The sequence below is a fragment of the Salmo trutta genome, unplaced genomic scaffold (genome assembly GCF_901001165.1).
Source record: "Salmo trutta unplaced genomic scaffold, fSalTru1.1, whole genome shotgun sequence".
Classification (NCBI taxonomy): domain Eukaryota; kingdom Metazoa; phylum Chordata; class Actinopteri; order Salmoniformes; family Salmonidae; genus Salmo; species Salmo trutta.
The window spans coordinates 1,185,270-1,212,560 of record NW_021823423.1 but is presented as its reverse complement, the minus strand read 5'-3'; the positions used below and the strand labels follow the sequence as shown (position 1 = coordinate 1,212,560).

The following is a 27,291-nucleotide window of genomic DNA, read 5'->3' as shown; positions in this document are numbered from 1 at the left end:
CACTGTACACAAATACTGAGAAATCATTGTGAGAACTGGCTTGACAACTTAAAGATTGAGGGTAAAGTCAACATGGAAGCACTATAATGTAAATGACACATGGTTACAAAGATCTGACAGCCTGTACAAATGTCATCCATTCATAATCTCAAATTACAAAAAGATGTTTGACTTATTACACATCAACCCAAAGACACAGTCCAGTAATTCTCAATGCGCTGGCTCAAAGGCTGCATGCAACTTCACTAAAAAGGTAAGTGATTTTAATGTACATCACTGGGGATAGCTTCTTTTCCTCAGTCCCCCTTCATCCCACACACCAGCATTTACAGAAATCAGGCACTTTTCGGATATCCTAATCTGTCAGCGCTATCATACAGGAATAGCATACAGGAGACCCTGGCTAGCGACACGGGGGCAACTGACGCATACCGAACATATTTTTGACATCTTCATTAACCCACAGGGACATAGAGAGGTGGTTGGACTGTCTGTCCTGTCTGGGCTTCTCCAATCACCTCCACCTCTCCTTCCGTATCTGCTGCAGCATCGCTCCTCTGTCCTGTCTGGGCTTCTCCAATCACCTCCACCTCTCCTTCAGTATCTGCTGCAGCATCGCTCCTCTGTCCAGTCTGTCCTGTCTGGACTTCTCCAATCACCTGCACCTCTCCTTCAGTATCTGCTGCAGCATCGCTCCTCTGTCCTGTCTGGTCTGTCTGTCCTGTCTGGGCTGTGTTAGCGGTGGCTCTTCTCTGTGTGACCACGTCTCTGGAGAAACGGCTCATCATTATCCCTGGGGACCTTAGCTCAGTGTCCTGGGAGTGGGATTGGGGTGCAGGGCGTGCAGGGGGGTGAGGGTAATTGGGCTGGTAGTACTGAGGGGGGTAGCCTCTATACCCAGCGAATGGGTCCTCTTCCTCCTCATCTTCCTCATCGTCTTCATCATCATTGTTGTAATTTCCACGGGGGTCATAACGGCCAGTGGGGTGATAGTTTTGGTAGTTGGTGTGGGGGAGTTGTACTATGGTGGGGAACATCTGGATCAATGGGGTGTCATCACTAGCAACCTCTTTCTAAACCACCACCGCTAAGTTAGCTTGTTGTCTGCGGTTAGCTTGTTGCCCGGGTTAGCATCTGGGTTAGCAGAATGACGTACAGGAGAAAGCAGACAGAGAGCCACAGGTACAATATTACTGCAGTGAGAAGAAGAACACAGTGTGTAGCCGTGGATGTATAAGACGGAGGGTGAGACACACTAGTGGGAGTAAGTGGGAGTCTGATTAGTATTTGTCATTCACAAGGACGCCTTGATCAGGAGAGAGAAGATACGCACAGGGAGGAAGGAAGATGGCGGCTGGTGGGTGGCTAGAGCAAAGCATTGTCTAGGAAACAATATCTTCTGATTCATGTCTTTTAGAAAAATCCAGATGGATTGTTTTCCAAGCGGGGTGATGTGATGCGAGGTTAGCAAGATCAACACACAATGTCTGATGACAGGCAGAGATAGATGGAGAGTGAAGCGATTGTTTGAACACAGTGGTGGTGATCTCAAGTGGTAGTGAGGGGTGAAGGGAGGGGGGTAGTGATAGTCTCTATGTGGGGAAGAAAAGAGGGGAGAGGAGAGGGTGGCTGATGGTCTCTTTATGTGGGGAGAGGAGAGGGTGGCTGATGGTCTCTATGTGGGGAGAGGAGAGGAGAGGGTGGCTGATGGTCTCTTTATGTGGGGAGAGGAGAGGGTGGCTGATGGTCTCTTTATGTGGGGAGAGGAGAGGGTGGCTGATGGTCTCTTTATGTGGGGAGAGGAGAGGGTGGCTGATGGTCTCTTTATGTGGGAGAGGAGAGGGTGGCTGATGGTCTCTTTATGTGGGGAGAGGAGAGGAGAAGGTGGCTGATGGTCTTTTTATGTGGGTAGAGGAGAGGTTGGCTGATGGTCTCTTTATGAGGGGAGGGGATAGGGTGGCTGATGGTCTCTTTATGTGGGGAGAGGAGAGGAGAGGGTGGCTGATGGTCTCTTTATGTGGGGAGAGGAGAGGAGAGGGTGGCTGATGGTCTCTTTATGTGGGGAGAGGAGAGGGTGGCTGATGGTCTCTTTATGTGGGGAGAGGAGAGGGTGGCTGATGGTCTCTTTATGTGGGGAGAGGAGAGGGTGGCTGATGGTGTCTTTATGTGGGGAGAGGAGAGGAGAAGGTGGCTGATGGTATTTTTATGTGGGTAGAGGAGAGGTTGGCTGATGGTCTCTTTATGAGGGGAGGGGATAGGGTGGCTGATGGTCTCTTTATGTGGGGAGAGGAGAGGAGAGGGTGGCTGATGGTCTCTTTATGTGGGGAGAGGAGAGGAGAGGGTGGCTGATGGTCTCTTTATGTGGGAGAGGAGAGGGTGGCTGATGGTCTCTTTATGTGGGGAGAGGAGAGGGTGGCTGATGGTCTCTTTATGTGGGGAGAGGAGAGGGTGGCTGATGGTGTCTTTATGTGGGGAGAGGAGAGGAGAAGGTGGCTGATGGTCTTTTTAAATGGGTAGAGTAGAGGTTGGCTAATGGTCTCTTTATGAGGGGAGGGGATAGGGTGGCTGATGGTCTCTTTATGTGGGGAGAGGAGAGGAGAGGGTGGTTGATGGTCTCTTTATGTGGGGAGAGGAGAGGGTGGCTGATGGTCTCTTTATGTGGGGAGAGGAGAGGGTGGCTGATGGTCTCTTTATGTGGGGAGAGGAGAGGAGAGGGTGGCTGATGGTCTTTTTATGAGGGGAGAGGAGAGGAGAGGGTGGCTGATGGTCTTTTTATGAGGGGAGAGGAGAGGGTGGCTGATGGTCTCTTTATGTGGGGAGAGGAGAGGAGAGGGTGGCTGATGGTCTCTTTATGTGGGAGAGGAGAGGAGAGGGTGGCTGATGGTCTCTTTATGAGGAGAGGGTGGCTGATGGTCGTTTTATGCGGAGGACGGGAGTCTGGAACTAAGAGAATGTTGCTCAGTAGTCATTCTCATATTCCTGTTCCTGTCCTTCTTGAGTTAGAGCCAGAACAGAGGAGACAGACAGAGACACAGAGAAACACGTACCTTCCATCAGTACAGATACCAGACCACCAACATGCTACCATTCAAAATACCACATGGACCCACTAGTGGTTGTGCTAGTCAGTATCGCTGACTCAGACTGCTGTGTTATGGCAGCTGCTCATCAGAGCTCTGAAAGCAGACATGTACAGGCACAACATAGTGCTGGAATCTTTATTTCTCTTTCTTAATGTAAGAAAATGTCATAAAGATGTAGAACAGTGAAATGAGAGTCACACAGGATACATGGTTTTACATCCAGTATACTTACAGTATAGTAACTCAGACATGCACAAGTTGTGAGGAAGCATTTTAGGTCAAATGTGCACCACACATCGCTGTAAGAGGCACTCCCATCTTAAAGTGATACAACCCCATTTTTACCACATCTGTGGGAATGAACCAATTGTTCAATGACAAATACCTTGCCTGAATTCAATCAAAACAGCTATAGCATAATTGTCTTAGTGTTAATATCCTTTTAGACCAAGTTAGCAGTGAAGTAATAACCAGTCAGAAAGCAGGCCCACTAAGGGCTCTCGAGTGGCGCAGCGGTCTAAGGCACTGCATCTCAGTGCAAGAAGCGTCACTGCAGTCCCTGGTTCGAATCCAGGCTGTATCACATCTGGGTGTGATTGGGAGTCCCATAGGGCGGGTTTGGCCGGGGGAGGCCGTCATTATAAATAAGAATTTGTTCTTAAGTTAGTTAAATAAACTAAGGACATGGTCACTCATATTAAACATTCATAGTGTGTATAAAACGTCTCACGAGAACATATGGCACAGCAAAACATTTCAATAGCTCTAAAATACTTTACGGACTTTATAGGGACAATTACAATGTCAATCTGTGTAAGATTTACCAGTCGCCAGTTAGTCAGTCACTGGGAAAATACTTTTACTAGTTGGAAAGTCAGGGGCGGAGCCAGACACTGGAGTTGTTAATGTCCTGAAATGATCTGCAATAAACATGGTCAAGTGTCTTTCATTTCATCTAATGGAAATAACACTAACTAACCACTGGGTCATTGTCCCTTCAAAATACTGGGTGGAAACAGCAGCTGACTAGAATGACAAGAGAAGACATTAGATCTGACATACAGAGCAGTTACTGTTACTCTCTCTTTCTTCATTTCTGTTTTGATTGAATTCAGGAATAGTATACACTGAGTGTACAAAACTTTAGGAACACCGGCTCTTTCTATGACATGGTGACCAGGTGAATCCAGGTGAAAGCTATGATCCCTTATTGATGTCACTTTGTTAAATCCACTTCATCAGTGTAGATGAAGGAGAGGAGACACATTAAAGAAGTATTTTTAAGCCTTGAGACAATTGAGACATGGATTGTGTGTGTGTCATTCAGAGGGTGAATGGGAAAGACATTTAAGTGCCTTTGAACGGGGGTAACTTGACACAACTGTGGGAAGCATTGGAGTCAACATGGGCCAGCATTCCTGTGGAACGCTTTCGACACCTTGTAGAGTCCACGACCCGACGAATTGAGGCTGTTCTGACGGCAAAATCAATATTAGGAAGGTGTTCTTAATGTTTTGTACACTCAGTGCATAACCATACACAGTATCCATCAGATTTACTGTGGTATAAAACCCAGTTCCTCCTAGTAATCTCAGTCCTACAGTATCCAGAACTTATAGATAGGGATATCTATGTGTTCTGATGGTGGTTACCTCCAACGTTGTAGCCCAAACAGGAGTTCTGGTCGCAGTAACCAGCAGCACCAGCAGGGCCCGTGGATCCAGGGGTGCCCGGTCGCCCTGGGGTGCCCTGGCTGCCTGGTCTACCGGCAGGACCTTGGCTGCCTGTACGGCCCTCTCCTAGAAGACCTGTGGAGGCAAGATACACAGTTAGTAACAGGATCTACATGGGACAAATTACACACCAAAAACCAGTCTCTTGCTACGGCTGACCATGTGGTAAACTGTAGAGATAAAATAATGAAAACTATGTTTTATGAATCGTCCCTCCTGTTACTTCTGCAATGACAAACTAGGATGTAAAATAGTCTGTGTGTTGTTGAGTGTCCAGACTGCAGGCAGTGTGTATAAATACGTGTGGGTTCCCTCAGAATAATGCCCTGAACCCAGATCAGACCGTTTGGATTCATTTATTATCCTACTTCTGTTGAAGTTTCCACTACAGAAGCATGTCCTTCAGCCCAGTCCCAGCCCAGTTTGACTACAGCAGTCCAGTTTGACTACAGCAGCCTAGTTTCAGTCCAGTTTGACTACAGCAGCCTAGTTTGACTACAGCAGCCTAGTTTCAGTCCAGTTTGACTACAGCAGTCCAGTTTGACTACAGCAGCCCAGTTTCAGTCCAGTTTGACTACAGCAGTCCAGTTTGACTACAGCAGCCCAGTTTGACTACAGCAGCCCAGTTCCAGCCCAGTTTTACTACAGCAGTCCAGTTCCAGTCCAGTTTGACTACAGCAGTCCAGTCCCAGCCCAGTTTGACTACAGCAGTCCAGTTTGACTACAGCAGTCCAGTTCCAGTCCAGTTTGACTACAGCAGCCCAGTTTGACTACAGCAGTCCAGTCCCAGCCCAGTTTGACTACAGCAGCCCAGTTTTACTACAGCAGTCCAGTTTGACTACAGCTGCCCAGTTTGACTACAGCAGTCCAGTTCCAGTCCAGTTTTACTACAGCAGTCCAGTTCCAGTCCAGTTTGACTACAGCAGTCCAGTCCCAGCCCAGTTTGACTACAGCAGTCCAGTTTGACTACAGCAGTCCAGTCCCAGTCCAGTTTGACTACAGCAGCCCAGTTTTACTACAGCAGTCCAGTCCCAGCCCAGTTTGACCACAGCAGTGCAGTTTGACTACAGCTGCCCAGTTTGACTACAGCAGTCCAGTTTGACTACAGCAGTCTAGTTTGACTACAGCAGTCCAGTTTGACTACAGCAGTCCAGTTTGACTACAGCTGCCCAGTTTGACTACAGCAGTCCAGTTTGACTACAGCAGCCCAGTTTGACTACAGCAGCCCAGTTTGACTACAGCAGTACAGTTTGACTACAGCAGTCCAGTTCCAGCCCAGTTTGACTACAGCAGCCCAGTTCCAGTCCAGTTTGACTACAGCAGCCCAGTTTGACTACAGCAGTCCAGATCCAGTCCAGTTTGACCACAGCAGCCCAGTTTGACTACAACTGCCCAGTTCCAGCCCAGTTTGACTACAGCAGCCCAGTTTGACTACAGCAGTCCAGTTCCAGTCCAGTTTGACTACAGCAGCCCAGTTTGACTATAGCAGTCCAGTTTGACTACAGCAGCCCAGTCCCAGTCCTGTTTGACTACAGCTGCCCAGTTCCAGTCCAGTTTGACTACAGCAGTCCAGTTTGACTATAGCAGTCCAGTTTGACTACAGCAGTCCAGTTTGACTACAGCAGCCCAGTCCCAGTCCAGTTTGATTACAGCTGCCCAGTTCCAGCCCAGTTTGACTACAGCAGTCCAGTCCCAGCCCAGTTTGACTACAGCAGTCCAGTTTAACTACAGCAGTCCAGTCCCAGCCAAGTTTGACTACAGCAGTCCAGTCCAAGCCCAGTTTTACTACAGCAGCCCAGTTTGACTACAGCAGTCCAGTTTGACTACAGCAGTCCAGTCCCAGCCCAGTTTGACCACAGCAGTCCAGTTTAACTACAGCAGTCCAGTTTGACTACAGCAGTCCAGTCCCAGCCCAGTTTTACTACAGCAGCCCAGTTTGACTACAGCTGCCCAGTTTGACTACAGCAGCCCAGTTTGACTACAGCAGCCCAGTCCCAGTCCAGTTTGACTACAGCAGTCCAGTCCCAGCCCAGTTTGACCACAGCAGTCCAGTTTGACTACAGCAGTCCAGTCCCAGCCCAGTTTTACTACAGCAGCCCAGTTTGACTACAGCAGTCCAGTTTGACTACAGCAGTCCAGTCCCAGCCCAGTTTGACTACAGCAGTCCAGTTTGACTACAGCAGTCCAGTTCCAGTCCAGTTTGACTACAGCAGCCCAGTTTGACTACAGCAGCCCAGTTTGACTACAGCAGTCCAGTTCCAGCCCAGTTTGACTACAGCAGCCCAGTTTGACTACAGCAGCCCAGTTTGACTACAGCAGTCCAGTCCCAGCCCAGTTTGACTACAGCAGTCCAGTTTGACTACAGCAGCCCAGTTTGACCACAGCAGTCCAGTTTGACTACAGCTGCCCAGTTTGACTACAGCAGTCCAGTTTGACTACAGCAGTCTAGTTTGACTACAGCAGTCCAGTTTGACTACAGCAGTCCAGTTTGACTACAGCAGCCCAGTTTGACTACAGCAGTCCAGTTTGACTACAGCTGCCCAGTTTGACTACAGCAGCCCAGTTTGACTACAGCAGTACAGTTTGACTACAGCAGTCCAGTTCCAGCCCAGTTTGACTACAGCAGCCCAGTTTGACTACAGCAGTACAGTTTGACTACAGCAGTCCAGTTCCAGCCCAGTTTGACTACAGCAGCCCAGTTTGACTACAGCAGTCCAGTTTGACTACAGCAGCCCAGTTTGACTACAGCAGTACAGTTTGACTACAGCAGTCCAGTTCCAGCCCAGTTTGACTACAGCAGTCCAGTTTGACTACAGCAGTCCAGTTCCAGTCTAGTTTGACTACAGCAGCCCAGTTTGACTACAGCAGCCCAGTTCCAGTCCAGTTTGACTACAGCAGCCCAGTCCCAGTCCAGTTTGACTACAGCAGCCCAGTCCCAGTCTAGTTTGACTACAGCAGCCCAGTCCCAGCCCCAGTTCCAGCCATGAACACACATTCCTATGTTTGCTGACATGGCAACAATCTGAGGTGTTGTGGTGCTCAGTGAGATATGAGTTTAATCCTCATTTACAGAGTTCTGCTTTTGTTTCTAAAAATATCATCCCTGATTTCCATGAAAGTAGTAAAGCCTCTGCCAGGACCCACAGTCTCCTGATGTTTCATCGTGAACTTTCACAAATGTTGTTTTGTCATTAATACCATTCAGAGAACTTTGTCAGAGTTGAGTATCGATTAAACAACAATCAGATGCATTGTCCTGTATTGATTTTCTGCTTAAATAAATTGTAGTTTACAAAGAAGAATCAATACAAAGGGTTTGTTTCTCCCAAAAATATTGTCCAAACATCTGTTTGACATTATAGACAGCAATCCAAGACAGATCAACTTTAAATCCAAAACACATGAGGATTTTTCTGTTGTTATTAAAAGTTTCAAATGTTGTTTTCTTTCCAGAAAACCCCTAGTAAGAGGAATTTCACTGCAGTCACAGTGTAGTCTGAATACACGACAGTTCTCAATCAACAAAATAGTGTGGCCTTTGATTGACATGTTTTTATTAAAGTGTGTCAGCCGTTAGTGTCCCATGAAACCCATACTCTCCTAAAAACACCTCTCATTATTGTGTTGGATTGTCTCTATAAGGTGGCAGTGAATGGGGTGCATATCTATGCATGTATTATCTGGCATTTCTAAATGCTTGAGGGAGGATTGTGGAGGGAAGACGAGTGGGGGGGTGAAGGGAGGATGACAAGGAGAAGTAAGATGGAAGGTGAGGTGGTGAAGGGAGGATGACAAGGAGAAGTAAGATGGATGGTGAGGTGGTGAAGGGAGGATGACAAGGAGAAGTAAGATGGATGGTGAAGGGAGGATGACAAGGAGAAGTAAGATGGATGGTGAGGGGGGGGTGAAGGGAGGATGACAAGGAGAAGTAAGATGGATGGTGAGGGGGGGTGAAGGGAGGATGACAAGGAGAAGTAAGATGGATGGTGAGGGGGGTGAAGGGAGGATGACAAGGAGAAGTAAGATGGAAGGTGAAGGGAGGATGACAAGGAGAAGTAAGATGGATGGTGAGGTGGTGAAGGGAGGATGACAAGGAGAAGTAAGATGGAAGGTGAAGGGAGGATGACAAGGAGAAGTAAGATGGATGGTGAGGGGGGGTGAAGGGAGGATGACAAGGAGAAGTAAGATGGATGGTGAGGGGGGGTGAAGGGAGGATGACAAGGAGGAGTAAGATGGAAGGTGAGGGGGGGTGAAGGGAGGATGACAAGGAGAAGTAAGTGTACACAGTGTACATACTCCATGTGGATTAGTATACACTGTCTCTACATACTGCATGTGGATTAGTATAAACTCTGCCTCTACATACTGCATGTGGATTAGTATAAACTCTGTCTCTACATACTGCATGTGGATTAGTATAAACTCTGCCTCTACATACTGCATGTGGATTAGTATAAACTCTGCTTCAACATACTGCATGTGGATTAGTATAAACTCTGTCTCTACATACTGCATGTGGATTAGTATAAACTCTGCCTCTACATACTGCATGTGTCACGCCCTGACCGGGTGAACTCAGGTGTTTTGGGTCAGGGTGGTTTATGTTGGGTGGTTTTCCTGTGTTTGTTTTCTGTTTTGCGTTGGAGCCTTGTGTTGGCTCTATTGGGGAGTATTTCTATGTTGGTTTCTGTCTTCCCAATCAGAGACAGCTGTCGCTAGTTGTCTCTGATTGGGATCTCATTTAAGTTCATTTTCCCCCACGCTGTTGGTGGGGAATTGTATTTGCATTGCTATTCGTAGCCTGTGAAGCTGTTCGTTCATGGTATCGTTTATTGTTTTGCTGGTTCACCGTTCTAATAAAAATGATGATGAACCAAACCTCCGCTGCGCCTTGGTCCCTCTATAACGACGAACGTTACAGAATTCCCCACCGAACCAGGACCAAGCAGCGGGAGGAAAAGGAGCGCGAGAGATGGGCTCGCGAGGGAAAGGAGTTCTGGACCTGGGAGGAGATCATGTCGGGGAAAGGACCCTGGCGGACGGACTCCCAGGTCGAGGAGGAAAAGCCAGCCGGTAGACGGAGTCGCAGGCGGCGGTCGAGGAGGCCCGGAAAACAGCCCCAAGAAAATTTTGGGGGGGGGCTAATGGGGTGGTCCGGTAGGGCAGAGGAAGAGCCCAGACCACTGCTCTCGTGGGGGATGACGGCGGAGGAAGAGACGAGGATGAGGCAGTTGATTGAGGACCTGCAGAGGGAAGATCTGGAGGAGGAGCCCTGGTATGCGGAGTTGCGCGCTGTGTCGCCAGTGCGCCCGCACAGCCCAGTGCGTCCGGTGGACAGACCCAGCACATGCCGTGCTAAGATGGGAATCCAGCCGGGACGAGTGGCTAAACCAGCTCCACGCTACAGGTCACCTATACGTGTTCACAGTCCTGTCTGGCCCGTCCCTGCTCCCCGCACCAAGCCCACGGTGCGTGTCCACAGTCCTGTCCGGCCCGTCCCTGCTCCCCGCTCCAGGCCACGGGAAGCGGAGTTGCGCGGTGTGTCGCCAGTGCGCCCGCACAGCCCGGTACGTCCGGTGGACATGCCCAGCACATGCCGTGCTAGGATGGGCATCCAGCCAGGACGAGTGGCTAAACCGGCTCCACGCTTCAGGGCACCAGTACGTGTTCACAGTCCTGTCCGGCCCGTTCCTGCTCCCCGCACCAGGTTAGTGGTGCGTGTCCCCAGTCCTGTCCGGCCCGTCCCTGCTCCCCGCACCAGGTTAGTGGTGCGTGTCCCCAGTCCTGTCCGGCCCGTCCCTGCTCCCCGCACCAGGTTAGTGGTGCGTGTCCCCAGTCCTGTCCGGCCCGTCCCTGCTCCCCGCACCAGGTTAGTGGTGCGTGTCCCCAGTCCTGTCCGGCCCGTCCCTGCTCCCCGCACCAGGTTAGTGGTGCGTGTCCCCAGTCCTGTCCGGCCCGTTCCTGCTCCCCGCACCAAGTCAGAGGTGCGTGTTCCCAGTCCTGTCCGGCCCGTTCCTGCTCCCCGCACCAGGTTAGTGGTGCGTGTCCCCAGTCCTGTCCGGCCCGTCCCTGCTCCCCGCACCAAGTCAGTGGTGCGTGTCCCCAGTCCTGTCCGGCCCGTCCCTGCTGCCCGCACCAAACCAGTGGTGCGTGTTCCCAGTCCGGCACGGCCCGGGTCCGGTCCACCGGTGCCCAATCCTGTTCCGGGCGACGGCTCCGCTCCAGAGCCTGGGCATGCCGCTCCACAGTGGTCCAGTCCGGGCCAGAGGGGTAGGGCTAAGGTGGAGGCGGGGGGGAGAACACGCCCGGGGCCAGAGCCTCCACCGAGGGTGAGGCGCCCACCCGGATTCCCCCCCCCTAATAGACTTAAGTTTGGTGCGCCGGGAGTACGCACCGTTGAGGGGGGGGTACTGTCACGCCCTGACCGGGTGAACTCAGGTGTTTTGGGTCAGGGTGGTTTATGTTGGGTGGTTTTCCTGTGTTTGTTTTCTGTTTTGCGTTGGAGCCTTGTGTTGGCTCTATTGGGGAGTATTTCTATGTTGGTTTCTGTCTTCCCAATCAGAGACAGCTGTCGCTAGTTGTCTCTGATTGGGATCTCATTTAAGTTCATTTTCCCCCACGCTGTTCGTGGGGAATTGTATTTGCATTGCTATTCGTAGCCTGTGAAGCTGTTCGTTCATGGTATCGTTTATTGTTTTGCTGGTTCACCGGTCTAATAAAAATGATGATGAACCAAACCTCCGCTGCGCCTTGGTCCCTCTATAACGACGAACGTTACAGAATGTGGATTAGTATAAACTCTGCTTCAACATACTGCATGTGGATTAGTATAAACTGTCTCTACATACTGCATGTGGATTAGTATAAACTGTCTCTACATACTGCATGTGGATTAGTATAAACTGTCTCTACATACTGCATGTGGATTAGTATAAACTGTCTCTACATACTGCATGTGGATTAGTATAAACTGTCTATAAATACTGTTTGTGGATTAGTAAAACAATGGAACGTTTTGTTTAAATCAAAATGGGTCCACATTTTTTACCCTATGTTCTGTTTGTTGTGGCAGCAACACTTCACCAAGTCAACTTCCTGTATATGCAAATGTATTTGGCGAATAAAGGTGATTGTGATTCTGTAAGATGGAAGGATGAGAGGGAGGAGTGTGAGAGGATGTAAGGTGAGGGAGGGAGGAGTGTGATGGGAGGAGAAGAGAGAAATGATGAGAGGATATAAGGTGAGGGAGGGAGGAGTGTGGTGGGAGGAGAAGAGAGGCGTGATGAGAGAATGTAAAGGGCTGATGGTCCTTACCTGGTGGCCCTGGGGGACCTCTGGGGCCCTGTGTCCCCACACCTTGACTCCCCCTCTCCCCCTTCTCTCCTGGGAGACCTGAGGACAGACGACACACAAAGTACATATGACCTTGACCTTAACAGAAAGTCACCATGTCCTCATGTAACTTCTCACATTCTCCTAGTTCCTCTCTGATACCCAGTACACTGTTCTTCATCTAGTCAGACTGTCCTCTACTATGCCTGGTCTTCATCTAGTCCGACTGTCCTCTACTATGCCTGGTCTTCATCTAGTCAGACTGTCCTCTACTATGTCTGGTCTTCATCTAGTCAGACTGTCCTCCTCTACTATGTCTGGTCTTCATCTAGTCCGACTGTCCTCTACTATGCCTGGTCTTCATCTAGTCCGACTGTCCTCTACTATGTCTGGTTTTCATCTAGTCAGACTGTCCTCTACTATGTCTGGTTTTCATCTAGTCAGACTGTCCTCTACTATGTCTGGTCTTCATCTAGTCAGACTGTCCTCCTCTACTATGTCTGGTCTTCATCTAGTCAGACTGTCCTCTACTATGTCTGGTCTTCATCTAGTCCGACTGTCCTCTACTATGTCTGGTCTTCATCTAGTCAGACTGTCCTCTACTATGTCTGGTCTTCATCTAGTCAGACTGTCCTCTACTATGTCTGGTCTTCATCTAGTCCGACTGTCCTCTACTATGTCTGGTCTTCATCTAGTCAGACTGTCCTCTACTATGTCTGGTCTTCATCTAGTCAGACTGTCCTCCTCTACTATGTCTGGTCTTCATCTAGTCAGACTGTCCTCCTCTACTATGTCTGGTCCTCATCTAGTCAGACTGTCCTCTACTATGTCTTGTCTTCATCTAAGTCAGACTGTCCTCTACTATGTCTGGTCTTCATCTAGTCAGACTGTCCTCCTCTACTATGTCTGTTCTTCATCTAGTCAGACTGTCCTCTACTAATGTCTGGTCCTCATCTAGTCAGACTGTCCTCCGCTACTATGTCCTGGTCTTCATCTAGTCAGACTGTCCTCTACTATGTCTGGTCTTCATCTAGTCAGACTGTCCCCTCCTCTACTAGGTCTGGTCTTCATCTAGTCAGACTGTCCTCTACTATGTCTGGTCTTCATCTAGTCAGACTGTCCTCTACTATGTCTGGTCTTCATCTAGTCAGACTGTCCTCTACTATGTCTGGTCCTCATCTAGTCAGACTGTCCTCTACTATGTCTGGTCTTCATCTAGTCAGACTGTCCTCTACTATGTCTGGTCTTCATCTAGTCAGACTGTCCTCTACTATGTCTGGTCTTCATCTAGTCAGACTGTCCTCCTCTACTATGTCTGGTCCTCATCTAGTCAGACTGTCCTCTACTATGTCTGGTCTTCATCTAGTCAGACTGTCCTCTACTATGTCTGGTCTTCATCTAGTCAGACTGTCCTCCTCGTACTATGTCTGTTCTTCATCTAGTCAGACTGTCCTCTAATATGTCTGGTCCTCATCTAGTCAGACTGTCCTCCTCTACTATGTCTGGTCTTCATCTAGTCAGACTGTCCTCTACTATGTCTGGTCTTCATGTAGTCAGACTGTCCTCTACTATGTCTGGTCCTCATCTAGTCAGACTGTCCTCCTCTACTATGTCTGGTCTTCATCTAGTCAGACTGTCCTCCTCTACTATGTCTGGTCTTCTCTAGTCAGACTGTCCTCTACTATGTCTGGTCTTCATCTAGTCAGACTGTCCTCCTCTACTATGTCTGGTCCTCATCTAGTCAGACTGTCCTCTACTATGTCTGGTCTTCATCTAGTCAGACTGTCCTCTACTATGTCTGGTCTTCATCTAGTCAGACTGTCCTCCTCTACTATGTCTGTTCTTCATCTAGTCAGACTGTCCTCTACTATGTCTGGTCCTCATCTAGTCAGACTGTCCTCCTCTACTATGTCTGGTCTTCATCTAGTCAGACTGTCCTCTACTATGTCTGGTCTTCATCTAGTCAGACTGTCCTCTACTATGTCTGGTCCTCATCTAGTCAGACTGTCCTCTACTATGTCTGGTCTTCATCTAGTCAGACTGTCCTCTACTATGTCTGGTCTTCATCTAGTCAGACTGTCCTCCTCTACTATGTCTGTTCTTCATCTAGTCAGACTGTCCTCTACTATGTCTGGTCCTCATCTAGTCAGACTGTCCTCCTCTACTATGTCTGGTCTTCATCTAGTCAGACTGTCCTCTACTATGTCTGGTCTTCATCTAGTCAGACTGTCCTCCTCTACTATGTCTGGTCTTCATCTAGTCAGACTGTCCTCTACTATGTCTGGTCCTCATCTAGTCAGACTGTCCTCCTCTACTATGTCTGTTCTTCATCTAGTCAGACTGTCCTCTACTATGTCTGGTCTTCATCTAGTCAGACTGTCCTCCTCTACTATGTCTGGTCTTCATCTAGTCAGACTGTCCTCCTCTACTATGTCTGGTCTTCATCTAGTCAGACTGTCCTCCTCTACTATGTCTGGTCTTCATCTAGTCAGACTGTCCTCCTCTACTATGTCTGGTCTTCATCTAGTCAGACTGTCCTCCTCTACTATGTCTGGTCTTCATCTAGTCAGACTGTCCTCTACTATGTCTGGTCTTCATCTAGTCAGACTGTCCTCTACTAGTTCTGGTCTTCATCTAGTCAGACTGTCCTCTACTATGTCTGGTCTTCATCTAGTCAGACTGTCCTCCTCTACTATGTCTGGTCTTCATCTAGTCAGACTGTCCTCTACTATGTCTGGTCTTCATCTAGTCAGACTGTCCTCCTCTACTATGTCTGGTCCTTCATCTAGTCAGACTGTCCTCCTCTACTATGTCTGGTCTCATCTAGTCAGACTGTCCTCCTCTACTATGTCTGGTCTTCATCTAGTCAGACTGTCCTCCTCTACTACCATGTCTGGGTCTTCATCTAGTCAGACTGTCCTCCTCTACTATGTCTGGTCTTCATCTAGTCAGACTGTCTCTACTATGTCTGGTCTTCATCTAGTACAGACTGTGTCCTCCTCCACTATGTCTGGTCCTCATCTAGTCAAGACTGTGTCGGCTCGTAACTATTCTGGTCGTCATCTAGTCAGACTGTCCTCCTCTACTATGTCTGGTCTTCATCTAGTCAGACTGTCCTCCTCTACTATGTCCTGGTCTTCATCTAGTCAGACTGTCCTCCTCTACTATGTCTGGTCTTCATCTAGTCAGACTGTCCTCCTCTACTATGTCTGTCTTCAATCTAGTCAGACTGTCCTCCTCTACTATGTCTGGTCCTTCATCTAGTCAGACTGTCCTCATCTACTATGTCTGGTCTTCATCTAGTCAGACTGTCCTCTACTATGTCTGGTCTTCATCTAGTCCAGACTGTCCTCCTCTACTATGTCTGGTCTTCATCTAGTCAGACTGTCCTCCTCTACTATGTCTGGTCTTCATCTAGTCAGACTGTCCTCTACGATGTCTGGTCTTCATCTAGTCAGACTGTCCTCTACTATGTCCTGGTCTTCATCTAGTCAGACTGTCCTCTACTATGTCTGGTCTTCATCTAGTCAGACTGTCCCTCTACTATGTCTGGTCTTCAGTCTAGTCAGACTGTCCCTCTACTATGTCTGGTTCTTCATCTAGTCAGACTGTCCTCTACTATGTCTGGTCCTCATCTATTCATCTAGTATGGCCTGTCCTCTACTATGTCTGGTCTTCATCTAGTCAGACTGTCCTCCTCTACTATGTCTGTCTTCATCTAGTCAGACTGTCCTCTCTACTATGTCTGTCTCATCTCTAGTCAGACTGTCCTCTACTATTCTGGTCTCATCTAGTCAGACTGTCCTCTACTATGTCTGGTCTTCATCTCTCAGACTGTCCTCCTCTACTATGTCTGGTCTTCATCTAGTCAGACTGTCCTCCTCTACTATGTCTGGTCTTCATCTAGTCAGACTGTCCTCCTCTACTATGTCTGGTCTCATCTAGTCAGACTGTCCTCTACTATGTCTGGTCTTCATCTAGTCAGACTGTCCTCCTCTACTATGTCTGGTCTTCATCTAGTCAGACTGTCCTCTACTATGTCTGGTCTTCATCTAGTCAGACTGTCCTCTACTATGTCTGGTCTTCATCTAGTCAGACTGTCCTCTACTATGTCTGGTCTTCATCTAGTCAGACTGTCCTCCTACTACTATCTGGTCTTCATCTAGTCAGACTGTCCTCTACTATGTCTGGTCTTCATCTAGTCAGACTGTCCTCTCTACTAGTCTGGTCTTCATCTAGTCAACTGTCCTCTATATGTCTGGTCTTCATCTAGTCAGACTGTCCTCTACTATGTCTGGTCTTCATCTAGTCAGACTGTCCTCCTCTACTATGTCTGGTCTTCATCTAGTCAGACTGTCCTCCTACTATGTCTGGTCTTCATCTAGTCAGACTGTCCTCCTCTACTATGTCTGGTCTTCATCTAGTCGACTGTCCTCTACTATGTCTGGTCTTCATCTAGTCAGACTGTCCTCTCTACTATGTCTGGTCTTCATCTAGTCAGACTGTCCTCCTCTACTATGTCTGGTCTTCATCTAGTCAGACTGTCCTCTTACTATGTCTGGTCTTCATCTAGTCAGACTGTCCTCTACTATGTCTGTCTTCATCTAGTCAGACTGTCCTCCTCTACTATGTCTGGTCTTCATCTAGTCAGACTGTCCTCCTCTACTATGTCTGGTCTTCATCTAGTCAGACTGTCCCTCTACTATGTCTGGTCTTCATCTAGTCAGACTGTCCTCCTCTACTATGTCTGGTCTCATCTAGTCAGACTGTCCTCCTCTACTATGTCTGGTCTTCATCTAGTCAGACTGTCCTCTCTACTATGTCTGGTCTTCATCTAGTCAGACTGTCCTCCTCTACTATGTCTGGTCTTCATCTAGTCAGACTGTCCTCCTCTACTATGTCTGGGTTCTTCATCTAGTCAGACTGGTCCTCCTACTATGTCCTGGTCTTCATCTAGTCAGACTGTCCTCTACTATGTCTGGGTCTTCATCTAGTCAGACTGTCCTCTCTACTATGTCTGGTCTTCATCTAGTCAGACGGTCCTCTACTATGTCTGGTCTTCATCTAGTCAGACTGTTCCTCTACTATGTCTGGGTCTTCATCTAGTCAGACTGTCCTCCTCTACTATGTCTGGGGTCTTCATCTAGTCAGACTGTCCTCTACTATGTCTGGTCTTCATCTAGTCAGACTGTCTCCTCTACTATGTCTGGTCTTCATCTAGTCAGACTGTCCTCCTCTACTATGTCTGGTCTTCATCTAGTCAGACTGCTCTCTACTATGTCTGGTCCTCTAGACTGTCCTCTCTATGTCTGGTCTTCATCTAGTCAGACTGTCCTCCTCTACTATGTCTGGTCTTCATCTAGTCAGACTGTCCTCCTCTACTATGTCCTGGTCTTCATCTAGTCAGACTGTCCTCCTCTACTATGTCTGGTCTTCATCTAGTCAGACTGTCCCTCCTCTACTATGTCTGGTCTTCATCTAGTCAGACTGTCCTCCTCTACTATGTCTGGTCTTCATCTAGTCAGACTGTCCTCCTCTACTATGTCTGGTCTTCATCTAGTCAGACTGTCTCCTCTACTATGTCTGGTCTTCATCTAGTCAGACTGTCCTCCTCTACTATGTCTGGTCTTCATCTAGTCAGACTGTCCTCCTCTACTATGTCTGGTCTTCATCTAGTCAGACTGTCCTCTACTATGTCTGGTCTTCATCTAGTCAGACTGTCCTCTACTATGTCTGGTCTTCATCTAGTCAGACTGTCCTCTACTATGTCTGGTCTTCATCTAGTCAGACTGTCCTCCTCTACTATGTCTGGTCTTCATCTAGTCAGACTGTCCTCCTCTACTATGTCTGGTCTATCATCTAGTCAGACTGTCCTCTACTATGTCTGGGTCTTCATCTAGTCAGACTGTCCTCCTCTACTATGTCTGGTCTTCATCTAGTCAGACTGTCCTCCTCTACTATGTCTGGTCTTCATCTAGTCAGACTGTCCTCCTCTACTATGCCTGGTCTTCATCTAGTCAGACTGTCCTCCTCTACTATGTCTGGTCTTCATCTAGTCAGACTGTCCTCTACTCTATGTCTGGTCCTTCATCTAGTCAGACTGTCCTCCTCTACTATGTCTGGTCCTTCATCTAGTCAGACTGTCCTCCTCTACTATGTCTGGTCTTCATCTAGTCAGACTGTCCTCCTCTACTATGTCTGGTCTTCATCTAGTCAGACTGTCCTCCTCTACTATGTCTGGTCTTCATCTAGTCAGACTGTCCTCCTCTACTATGTCTGGTCTTCATCTAGTCAGACTGTCCTCCTCTACTATGTCTGGTCTTCATCTAGTCAGACTGTCCTCTACTATGTCTGGTCTTCATCTAGTCAGACTGTCCTCCTCTACTATGTCTGGTCTTCATCTAGTCAGACTGTCCTCCTACTATGTCTGGTCTTCATCTAGTCAGACTGTCCTCTACTATGTCTGGTCTTCATCTAGTCAGACTGTCCTCTACTATGTCTGGTCTTCATCTAGTCAGACTGTCCTCCTCTACTATGTCTGGTCTTCATCTAGTCAGACTGTCCTCTACTATGTCTGGTCTTCATCTAGTCAGACTGTCCTCCTCTACTATGTCTGGTCTTCATCTAGTCAGACTGTCCTCTACTATGTCTGGTCTTCATCTAGTCAGACTGTCCTCTACTATGTCTGGTCTTCTTCTAGTCAGACTGTCCTCTACTATGTCTGGTCTTCATCTAGTCAGACTGTCCTCTACTATGTCTGGTCTTCATCTAGTCAGACTGTCCTCTACTATGTCTGGTCTTCATCTAGTCAGACTGTCCTCTACTATGTCTGGTCTTCATCTAGTCAGACTGTCCTCTACTATGTCTGGTCTTCATCTAGTCAGACTGTCCTCCTACTATGTCTGGTCTTCATCTAGTCAGACTGTCCTCTACTATGTCTGGTCTTCATCTAGTCAGACTGTCCTCTACTATGTCTGGTCTTCATCTAGTCAGACTGTCCTCTACTATGTCTGGTCTTCATCTAGTCAGACTGTCCTCCTCTACTATGTCTGGTCTTCATCTAGTCAGACTGTCCTCTACTATGTCTGGTCTTCATCTAGTCAGACTGTCCTCCTCTACTATTCTGGTCTTCATCTAGTCAGACTGTCCTCTACTATGTCTGGTCTTCATCTAGTCAGACTGTCCTCCTCTACTATGTCTGGTCTTCATCTAGTCAGACTGTCCTCCTCTACTATGTCTGGTCTTCATCTAGTCAGACTGTCCTCTACTATGTCTGGTCTTCATCTAGTCAGACTGTCCTCCTCTACTATGTCTGGTCTTCATCTAGTCAGACTGTCCTCCTCTACTATGTCTGGTCCTCATCTAGTCAGACTGTCCTCCTCTACTATGTCTGGTCTTCATCTAGTCAGACTGTCCTCTACTATGTCTGGTCTTCATCTAGTCAGACTGTCCTCCTCTACTATGTCTGGTCTTCATCTAGTCAGACTGTCCTCTACTATGTCTGGTCTTCATCTAGTCAGACTGTCCTCCTCTACTATGTCTGGTCTTCATCTAGTCAGACTGTCCTCCTCTACTATGTCTGGTCTTCATCTAGTCAGACTGTCCTCTACTATGTCTGGTCTTCATCTAGTCAGACTGTCCTCTACTATGTCTGGTCTTCATCTAGTCAGACTGTCCTCCTACTATGTCTGGTCTTCATCTAGTCAGACTGTCCTCCTCTACTATGCCTGGTCTTCATCTAGTCAGACTGTCCTCCTCTACTATGTCTGGTCTTCATCTAGTCAGACTGTCCTCTACTATGTCTGGTCTTCATCTAGTCAGACTGTCCTCCTCTACTATGCTGGTCTTCATCTAGTCAGACTGTCCTCTCTACTATGTCTGGTCTTCATCTAGTCAGACTGTCCTCTACTATGTCTGGTCTTCATCTAGTCAGACTGTCCTCCTCTACTATGTCTGGTCTTCATCTAGTCAGACTGTCCTCCTCTACTATGTCTGTTCTTCATCTAGTCAGACTGTCCTCCTCTACTATGTCTGTTCTTCATCTAGTCAGACTGTCCTCTACTATGTCTGGTCTTCATCTAGTCAGACTGTCCTCCTCTACTATGTCTGGTCTTCATCTAGTCAGACTGTCCTCCTCTACTATGTCTGGTCTTCATCTAGTCAGACTGTCCTCCTCTACTATGTCTGGTCTTCATCTAGTCAGACTGTCCTCCTCTACTATGTCTGGTCTTCATCTAGTCAGACTGTCCTCCTCTACTATGTCTGGTCTTCATCTAGTCAGACTGTCCTCTACTATGTCTGGTCTGCATCTAGTCAGACTGTCCTCCTCTACTATGTCCTGGTCTTCATCTAGTCAGACTGTCCTCCTCTACTATGTCTGGTCTTCATCTAGTCAGACTGTCCTCCTCTACTATGTCTGGTCTTCATCTAGTCAGACTGTCCTCCTACTATGTCTGGTCTTCATCTAGTCAGACTGTCCTCCTTACTATGTCTGGTCTTCATCTAGTCAGACTGTCCTCCTCTACTATGTCTGGTCTTCATCTAGTCAGAACTGTCCTCCTCTACTATGTCTGGTCTTCATCTAGTCAGACTGTCCTCCTACTATGTCTGGTCTTCATCTAGTCAGACTGTCCCTCCTCTACTATGTCTGGTCTTCATCTAGTCAGACTGTCCTCTACTATGTCTGGTCTTCATCTAGTCAGACTGTCCTCCTCTACTATGTCTGGTCTTCATCTAGTCAGACTGTCCTCTACTATGTCTGGTCTTCATCTAGTCAGACTGTCCTCTCTACTATGTCTGGTCTTCATCTAGTCAGACTGTCCTCCTCTACTATGTCTGGTCTTCATCTAGTCAGACTGTCCTCCTCTACTATGTCTGGTCTTCATCTAGTCAGACTGTCCTCTCTACTATGTCTGGTCTTCATCTAGTCAGACTGTCCTCCTCTACTATGTCTGGTCTTCATCTAGTCAGACTGTCCTCTACTATGTCTGGTCTTCATCTAGTCAGACTGTCCTCTCTACATGTCTGGTCTTCATCTAGTCAGACTGTCCTCTACTATGTCTGGTCTTCATCTAGTCAGACTGTCCTCTACTATGTCTGGTCTTCATCTAGTCAGACTGTCCTCTACTATGTCTGGTCTTCATCTAGTCAGACTGTCCTCCTCTACTATGTCTGGTCTTCATCTAGTCAGACTGTCCTCTACTATGTCTGGTCTCTCATTCTAGTCAGACTGTCCTCCTACTATGTCTGGTTCTTCATCTAGTCAGACTGTCCTCTACTATGTCTGGTCTTCATCTAGTCAGACTGTCCTCTTACTATGTCTGGTCTCATCTAGTCAGACTGTCCTCTACTATGTCTGGCGTCTGGTCCTTCATCTAGTCAGACTGTCCTCCTCTACTATGTCTGGTCTTCATCTAGTCAGACTGTCCTCCTCTACTATGTCTGGTCTCATCTAGTCAGACTGTCTCCCTCTACTATGTCTGGTCTTCATCTAGTCAGACTGTCCTCCCTCTACTATGTTGGTCTTCATCTAGTCAGACTGTCCTCCTACTATGTCTGGTCTTCATCTAGTCAGACTGTCCTCTACTATGTCTGGTCTTCATCTAGTCGACTGTCTCTCTACTATGTCTGGTCTTCATCTAGTCAGACTGTCTCCTCTACTATGTCTGGTCTTCATCTAGTCAGACTGTCCTCTACTATGTCTGGTCTTCATCTAGTCAGACTGTCCCTCCTACTATGTCTGGTCTTCATCTAGTCAGACTGTCCTCTACTATGTCTGGTCTTCATCTAGTCAGACTGTCCTCCTCTACTATGTCTGGTCTTCATCTAGTCAGACTGTCCTCCTCTACTATGTCTGGTCTTCATCTAGTCAGACTGTCCTCTCTACTATGTCTGGTCTTCATCTAGTCAGACTGTCCTCCTTACTATGTCTGGTCTTCATCTAGTCAGACTGTCCTCTACTATGTCTGGTCTTCATCTAGTCAGACTGTCCTCCTCTACTATGTCTGGTCTTCATCTAGTCAGACTGTCCTCCTCTACTATGTCTGTTCTTCATCTAGTCAGACTGTCCTCCTCTACTATGTCTGTTCTTCATCTAGTCAGACTGTCCTCTACTATGTCTGGTCTTCATCTAGTCAGACTGTCCTCCTCTACTATGTCTGGTCTTCATCTAGTCAGACTGTCCTCTACTATGTCTGGTCTTCATCTAGTCAGACTGTCCTCTACTATGTCTGGTCTTCATCTAGTCAGACTGTCCTCTACTATGTCTGGTCTTCATCTAGTCAGACTGTCCTCTACTATGTCTGGTCTTCATCTAGTCAGACTGTCTTCTACTATGTCTGGTCTTCATCTAGTCAGACTGTCTTCTACTATGTCTGGTCTTCATCTAGTCAGACTGTCCTCCTCTACTATGTCTGGTCTTCATCTAGTCAGACTGTCCTCCTCTACTATGTCTGGTCTTCATCTAGTCAGACTGTCCTCCTCTACTATGTCTGGTCTTCATTTAGTCAGACTGTCCTCCTCTACTATGTCTGGTCCTCATCTAGTCAGACTGTCCTCTACTATGTGTCTGGTCTTCATCTAGTCAGACTGTCCTCTACTATGTCTGGTCTTCATCTAGTCAGACTGTCCTCTACTATGTCTGGTCTTCATCTAGTCAGACTGTCTTCTACTATGTCTGGTCTTCATCTAGTCAGACTGTCCTCCTCTACTATGTCTGGTCTTCATCTAGTCAGACTGTCCTCCTCTACTATGTCTGGTCTTCATCTAGTCAGACTGTCCTCCTCTACTATGTCTGGTCTTCTTCTAGTCAGACTGTCCTCTACTATGTCTGGTCTTCATCTAGTCAGACTGTCCTCCTCTACTATGCCTGGTCTTCATCTAGTCAGACTGTCCTCCTCTACTATGTCTGGTCTTCATCTAGTCAGACTGTCCTCTACTATGTCTGGTCTTCATCTAGTCAGACTGTCCTCCTCTACTATGTCTGGTCTTCATCTAGTCAGACTGTCCTCTACTATGTCTGGTCTTCATCTAGTCAGACTGTCCTCCTCTACTATGTCTGGTCTTCATCTAGTCAGACTGTCTTCTACTATGTCTGTTCTTCATCTAGTCAGACTGTCCTCCTCTACTATGTCTGGTCTTCATCTAGTCAGACTGTCCTCTACTATGTCTGGTCTTCATCTAGTCAGACTGTCCTCCTCTACTATGTCTGGTCTTCATCTAGTCAGACTGTCCTCCTCTACTATGCCTGGTCTTCATCTAGTCAGACTGTCCTCTACTATGTCTGGTCTTCATCTAGTCAGACTGTCTTCTACTATGTCTGGTCTTCATCTAGTCAGACTGTCTTCTACTATGCCCTGCCAATCATTGAATTAACTGCTCAATTAGCCAGTACTCTTTCCTCTGGTAGCTGTGCCCAACCTAGTCCATTAGTATGTCTTGGTTTTCCTGCTGTACCGTCCCCTGCCAAGCTTAACCAAGCCAAGCTCCTGTTCTAGCAAGTCCTGCCAAGCTGAGTCAGAGGAGTGGTGGTTTGTGGTGATGTTTAACACCAGGCTGACACTCTGTTGTGGTGTTGTTTAACACCAGGCTGACACTCTGTTGTGGTGTTGTTTAACACCAGGCTGACACTCTGTTGTGGTGTTGTTTAACACCAGGCTGACACTCTGTTGTGGTGATGTTTAACACCAGGCTGACACTCTGTTGTGGTGTTGTTTAACACCAGGCTGACACTCTGTTGTGGTGTTGTTTAACACCAGGCTGTTTGTGTATAATGTTCTGTCATATTCCTGTTTGTGTGTAATGTTCTGTCATATTCCTGTTTGTGTGTAATGTTCTGTCATATTCCTGTTTGTGTATAATGTTCTGTCATATTCCTGTTTGTGTATAATGTTCTGTCATATTCCTGTTTGTGTGTAATGTTCTGTCATATTCCTGTTTCTGTATAATGTTCTGTCATATTCCTGTTTGTGTGTAATGTTCTGTCATATTCCTGTTTGTGTGTAATGTTCTGTCATATTCCTGTTTCTGTATAATGTTCTGTCATATTCCTGTTTGTGTGTAATGTTCTGTCATATTCCTGTTTGTGTATAATGTTCTGTCATATTCCTGTTTGTGTGTAATGTTCTGTCATATTCCTGTTTCTGTATAATGTTCTGTCATATTCCTGTTTGTGTGTAATGTTCTGTCATATTCCTGTTTGTGTGTAATGTTCTGTCATATTCCTGTTTGTGTATAATGTTCTGTCATATTCCTGTTTCTGTATAATGTTCTGTCATATTCCTGTTTGTGTGTAATGTTCTGTCATATTCCGGTTTGTGTGTAATGTTCTGTCATATTCCTGTTTGTTCCTTGTGATATGTCTGTTGTTTTTATGGACATGATTCTTCTGAAAAACCTATTTCCCCCTGAGGAATGATAAAGCTTTCTACCACTACCATCTGTAACTATGTTTCATACATTTGAATGTTTCAGACCGGTCAGTTTTATCTGTATGTAATGTTGCTGGAGCCTACTACTTTCAATGATCTAATCAATTCAACCAATCAATCAATATCTCTAGCTATGATGATGTTTCAGATCGGTCAGTCATATATCTAGCTATGATGACGTTTCAGATCGGTCAGTCATATCTCTAGCTATGAGGATGTTTCAGACTGGTCAGTCATATCTCTAGCTATGAGGATGTTTCAGACCGGTCAGTCATATATCTAGCTATGAGGATGTTTCAGACTGGTCAGTCATATCTCTAGCTATGAGGATGTTTCAGACTGGTCAGTCATATCTCTAGCTATGAGGATGTTTCAGACTGGTCAGTCATATCTCTAGCTATGAGGATGTTTCAGACCGGTCAGTCATATCTCTAGCTATGATAATGTTTCAGACTGGTCAGTCATATCTCTAGCTATGAGGATGTTTCAGACCGGTCAGTCATATCTCTAGCTATGAGGATGTTTCAGACCGGTCAGTCATATCTCTAGCTATGAGGATGTTTCAGACCGGTCAGTCATATCTCTAGCTATGAGGATGTTTCAGACCGGTCAGTCATATCTCTAGCTATGATGATGTTTCAGACTGGTCAGTCATATCTCTAGCTATGAGGATGTTTCAGACCGGTCAGTCATATCTCTAGCTATGATAATGTTTCTGACTCTGTTGGTCTGGGCAGGAGAGGAGGACACAATCATGAAAAGACAACTAGGAAAGTAAAAAAATGTGTTTTACATTTCTGTCATTACCAGACACACTTATCCTGAGTGACTTACATTTTCATACTTTTTTTGTACTGGTCCCCCATGGGAATCAAACTCACAACCCTGGCGTAGGAAGTGCCATCCTCTACCATCTGAGCCACACGGGAGTTCAGGCCAAGGAGTCAATATAAAACATATAACATACTAGAAAGTAATTGAATTCTGATTCAAATGATCAGATACTAGAAAGTCATTGGTTTGTGCTACACGTTAGCGTGGCTACAGTATGAATGGGAAGCTGAAGTTTAAGGTGTGGATATAGAACAGATAATATACTGGTTTGTTATGGACATCCAACAGAGCCTATTGGAGCAATAAGGCACGAGGAGGTGTAGTATATGGCCAATATACCACAGCTAAAGGCTGTCCTTAAGCACGACACAACGCGGAGTGCCTGGACACAGCCCTTAGCCATGGTATATTGGCCATATATCACAAACCCCCAAGGTGCCTTATTGCTATTATAAACTGGTTACCAACGTAGTTAGAGCAGTAAAAATAAATGTTTTGTCATACCCATGGTATGCGGTCTGATATATCACGGCCGTCAGCCAATCAGCATTCAGGGATCGATCCACCCAGTTTATAATGATGTATAAACACTGTACTGTACCTCTCTCCGCGGTTTATAATGATGTATAAACACCGTACTGTACCTCTCTCCGCGGTTTATAATGATGTATAAACACTGTACTGTACCTCTCTCTGCGGTTTATAATGATGTATAAGCACCGTACTGTACCTCTCTCCCCCGGTCGTCCATCCTGTCCGTTGGTCCCAGGGAACCCTGGTCTGCCTGTGGGCCCCCCTTCTCCCTGTGGCCCTGGCAGACCCCTGCGACCGGGCTCTCCTGGAGGTCCTGGTACCGTCCTCACAGACACTGACTGGCTGGGGATCTGGTTCAGGATGGAGCTGTAGCGAGACAGGTGACCTGAGGGAGGAAGAGGGGAGGGGATGGAGAGGTTTGGGGGTGAGTAGGATGAGGGACTGTTGTAGAGAACAGTATGTATGGACAAAAATAACTAGAGAGAGAGAGAGAGAGAGAAAGAGAGAAAGAGAGTGAAGTGAAGAGAGAGAGAGAAAGAGAGAGAGAGAGAGAGAAGCTGGGTTGAAAACTCACTCTGAATCAGTTGCTCACACACTTGGCGTGCTAAGGCCCTGACGGTAGCTTGAGACTGCAGGTCTCCCTACAAAACAAACAAAAAGCACTGGATTGAGACACACACACACACACACACACACACACACACACACACACACACACACACACACACACACACACACACACACACACACACACACACACACACACACACACACAGAGAGAGAGAAAGAGAGAGAGAGAGAGAGAGAGAGAGAGAGAGAGAGAAAGAGAGAGAAAGAGAGAGAAAGAGAGAGAGAGAGAGAGAGAGAGAACACTCCCAGGGGGCATGTTTAATGAACTAGTCTGTGTGTGTGTGGGAGTTTAATAACTCCACTCCACCTTTAACTCTGAGGCTGGGGGCCTTTTGTGTTGAAGTCTCCCAACAATCCAAGAGACTGACCAGAAAATAACACAGAGCTTTAATCTTACAAAGCAAAGAGGTTTTGATCCAAGGCTATTTAAAATGAACACAACATCCTCCTAAAAGGCTTGAATAAACACAGTGTACCTGAATGGCTGGGGTTTGATTTAACTGTTCTAGCAGGACTTGCATGAACTCCTAGAAAACACACTGTGGAGCTTTAAACTGATGGAGGAAGGCAGAGAGCTGTGAAGAGACAACTGCATCCCAAACGGCACCCTAGTCCCTATATAGTGCACTACTTATGACCAAGACCCATAGGGCTCTGATTAAAAGTAGTGCACTATATAGGGAATAGGGTGCCATTTGGGATGCATGTTTCATCTGA

At 47.1% G+C, this 27,291-nt stretch overlaps 1 protein-coding gene across 1 annotated transcript in view; it reads right to left on the bottom strand.

Annotated features, from left to right (window-relative positions):
* Positions 1-2,802: 2,802 nt before the first annotated feature.
* The window catches only part of LOC115190915 (collagen alpha-1(XIV) chain), a 214,877-nt gene continuing 190,388 nt past the window's right edge, over positions 2,803-27,291 (bottom strand). Inside the window, exons 44-48 of the mRNA XM_029748950.1 lie at positions 26,519-26,585; positions 26,141-26,329; positions 12,131-12,208; positions 4,736-4,891; positions 2,803-2,993 (exon numbers count right to left, since the gene is read on the bottom strand). Of these exons, the coding sequence (XP_029604810.1) occupies positions 2,959-2,993; positions 4,736-4,891; positions 12,131-12,208; positions 26,141-26,329; positions 26,519-26,585 (525 nt within the window). The 3' untranslated portion in view covers positions 2,803-2,958. The remainder of the gene's footprint in view (positions 2,994-4,735; positions 4,892-12,130; positions 12,209-26,140; positions 26,330-26,518; positions 26,586-27,291) is intronic.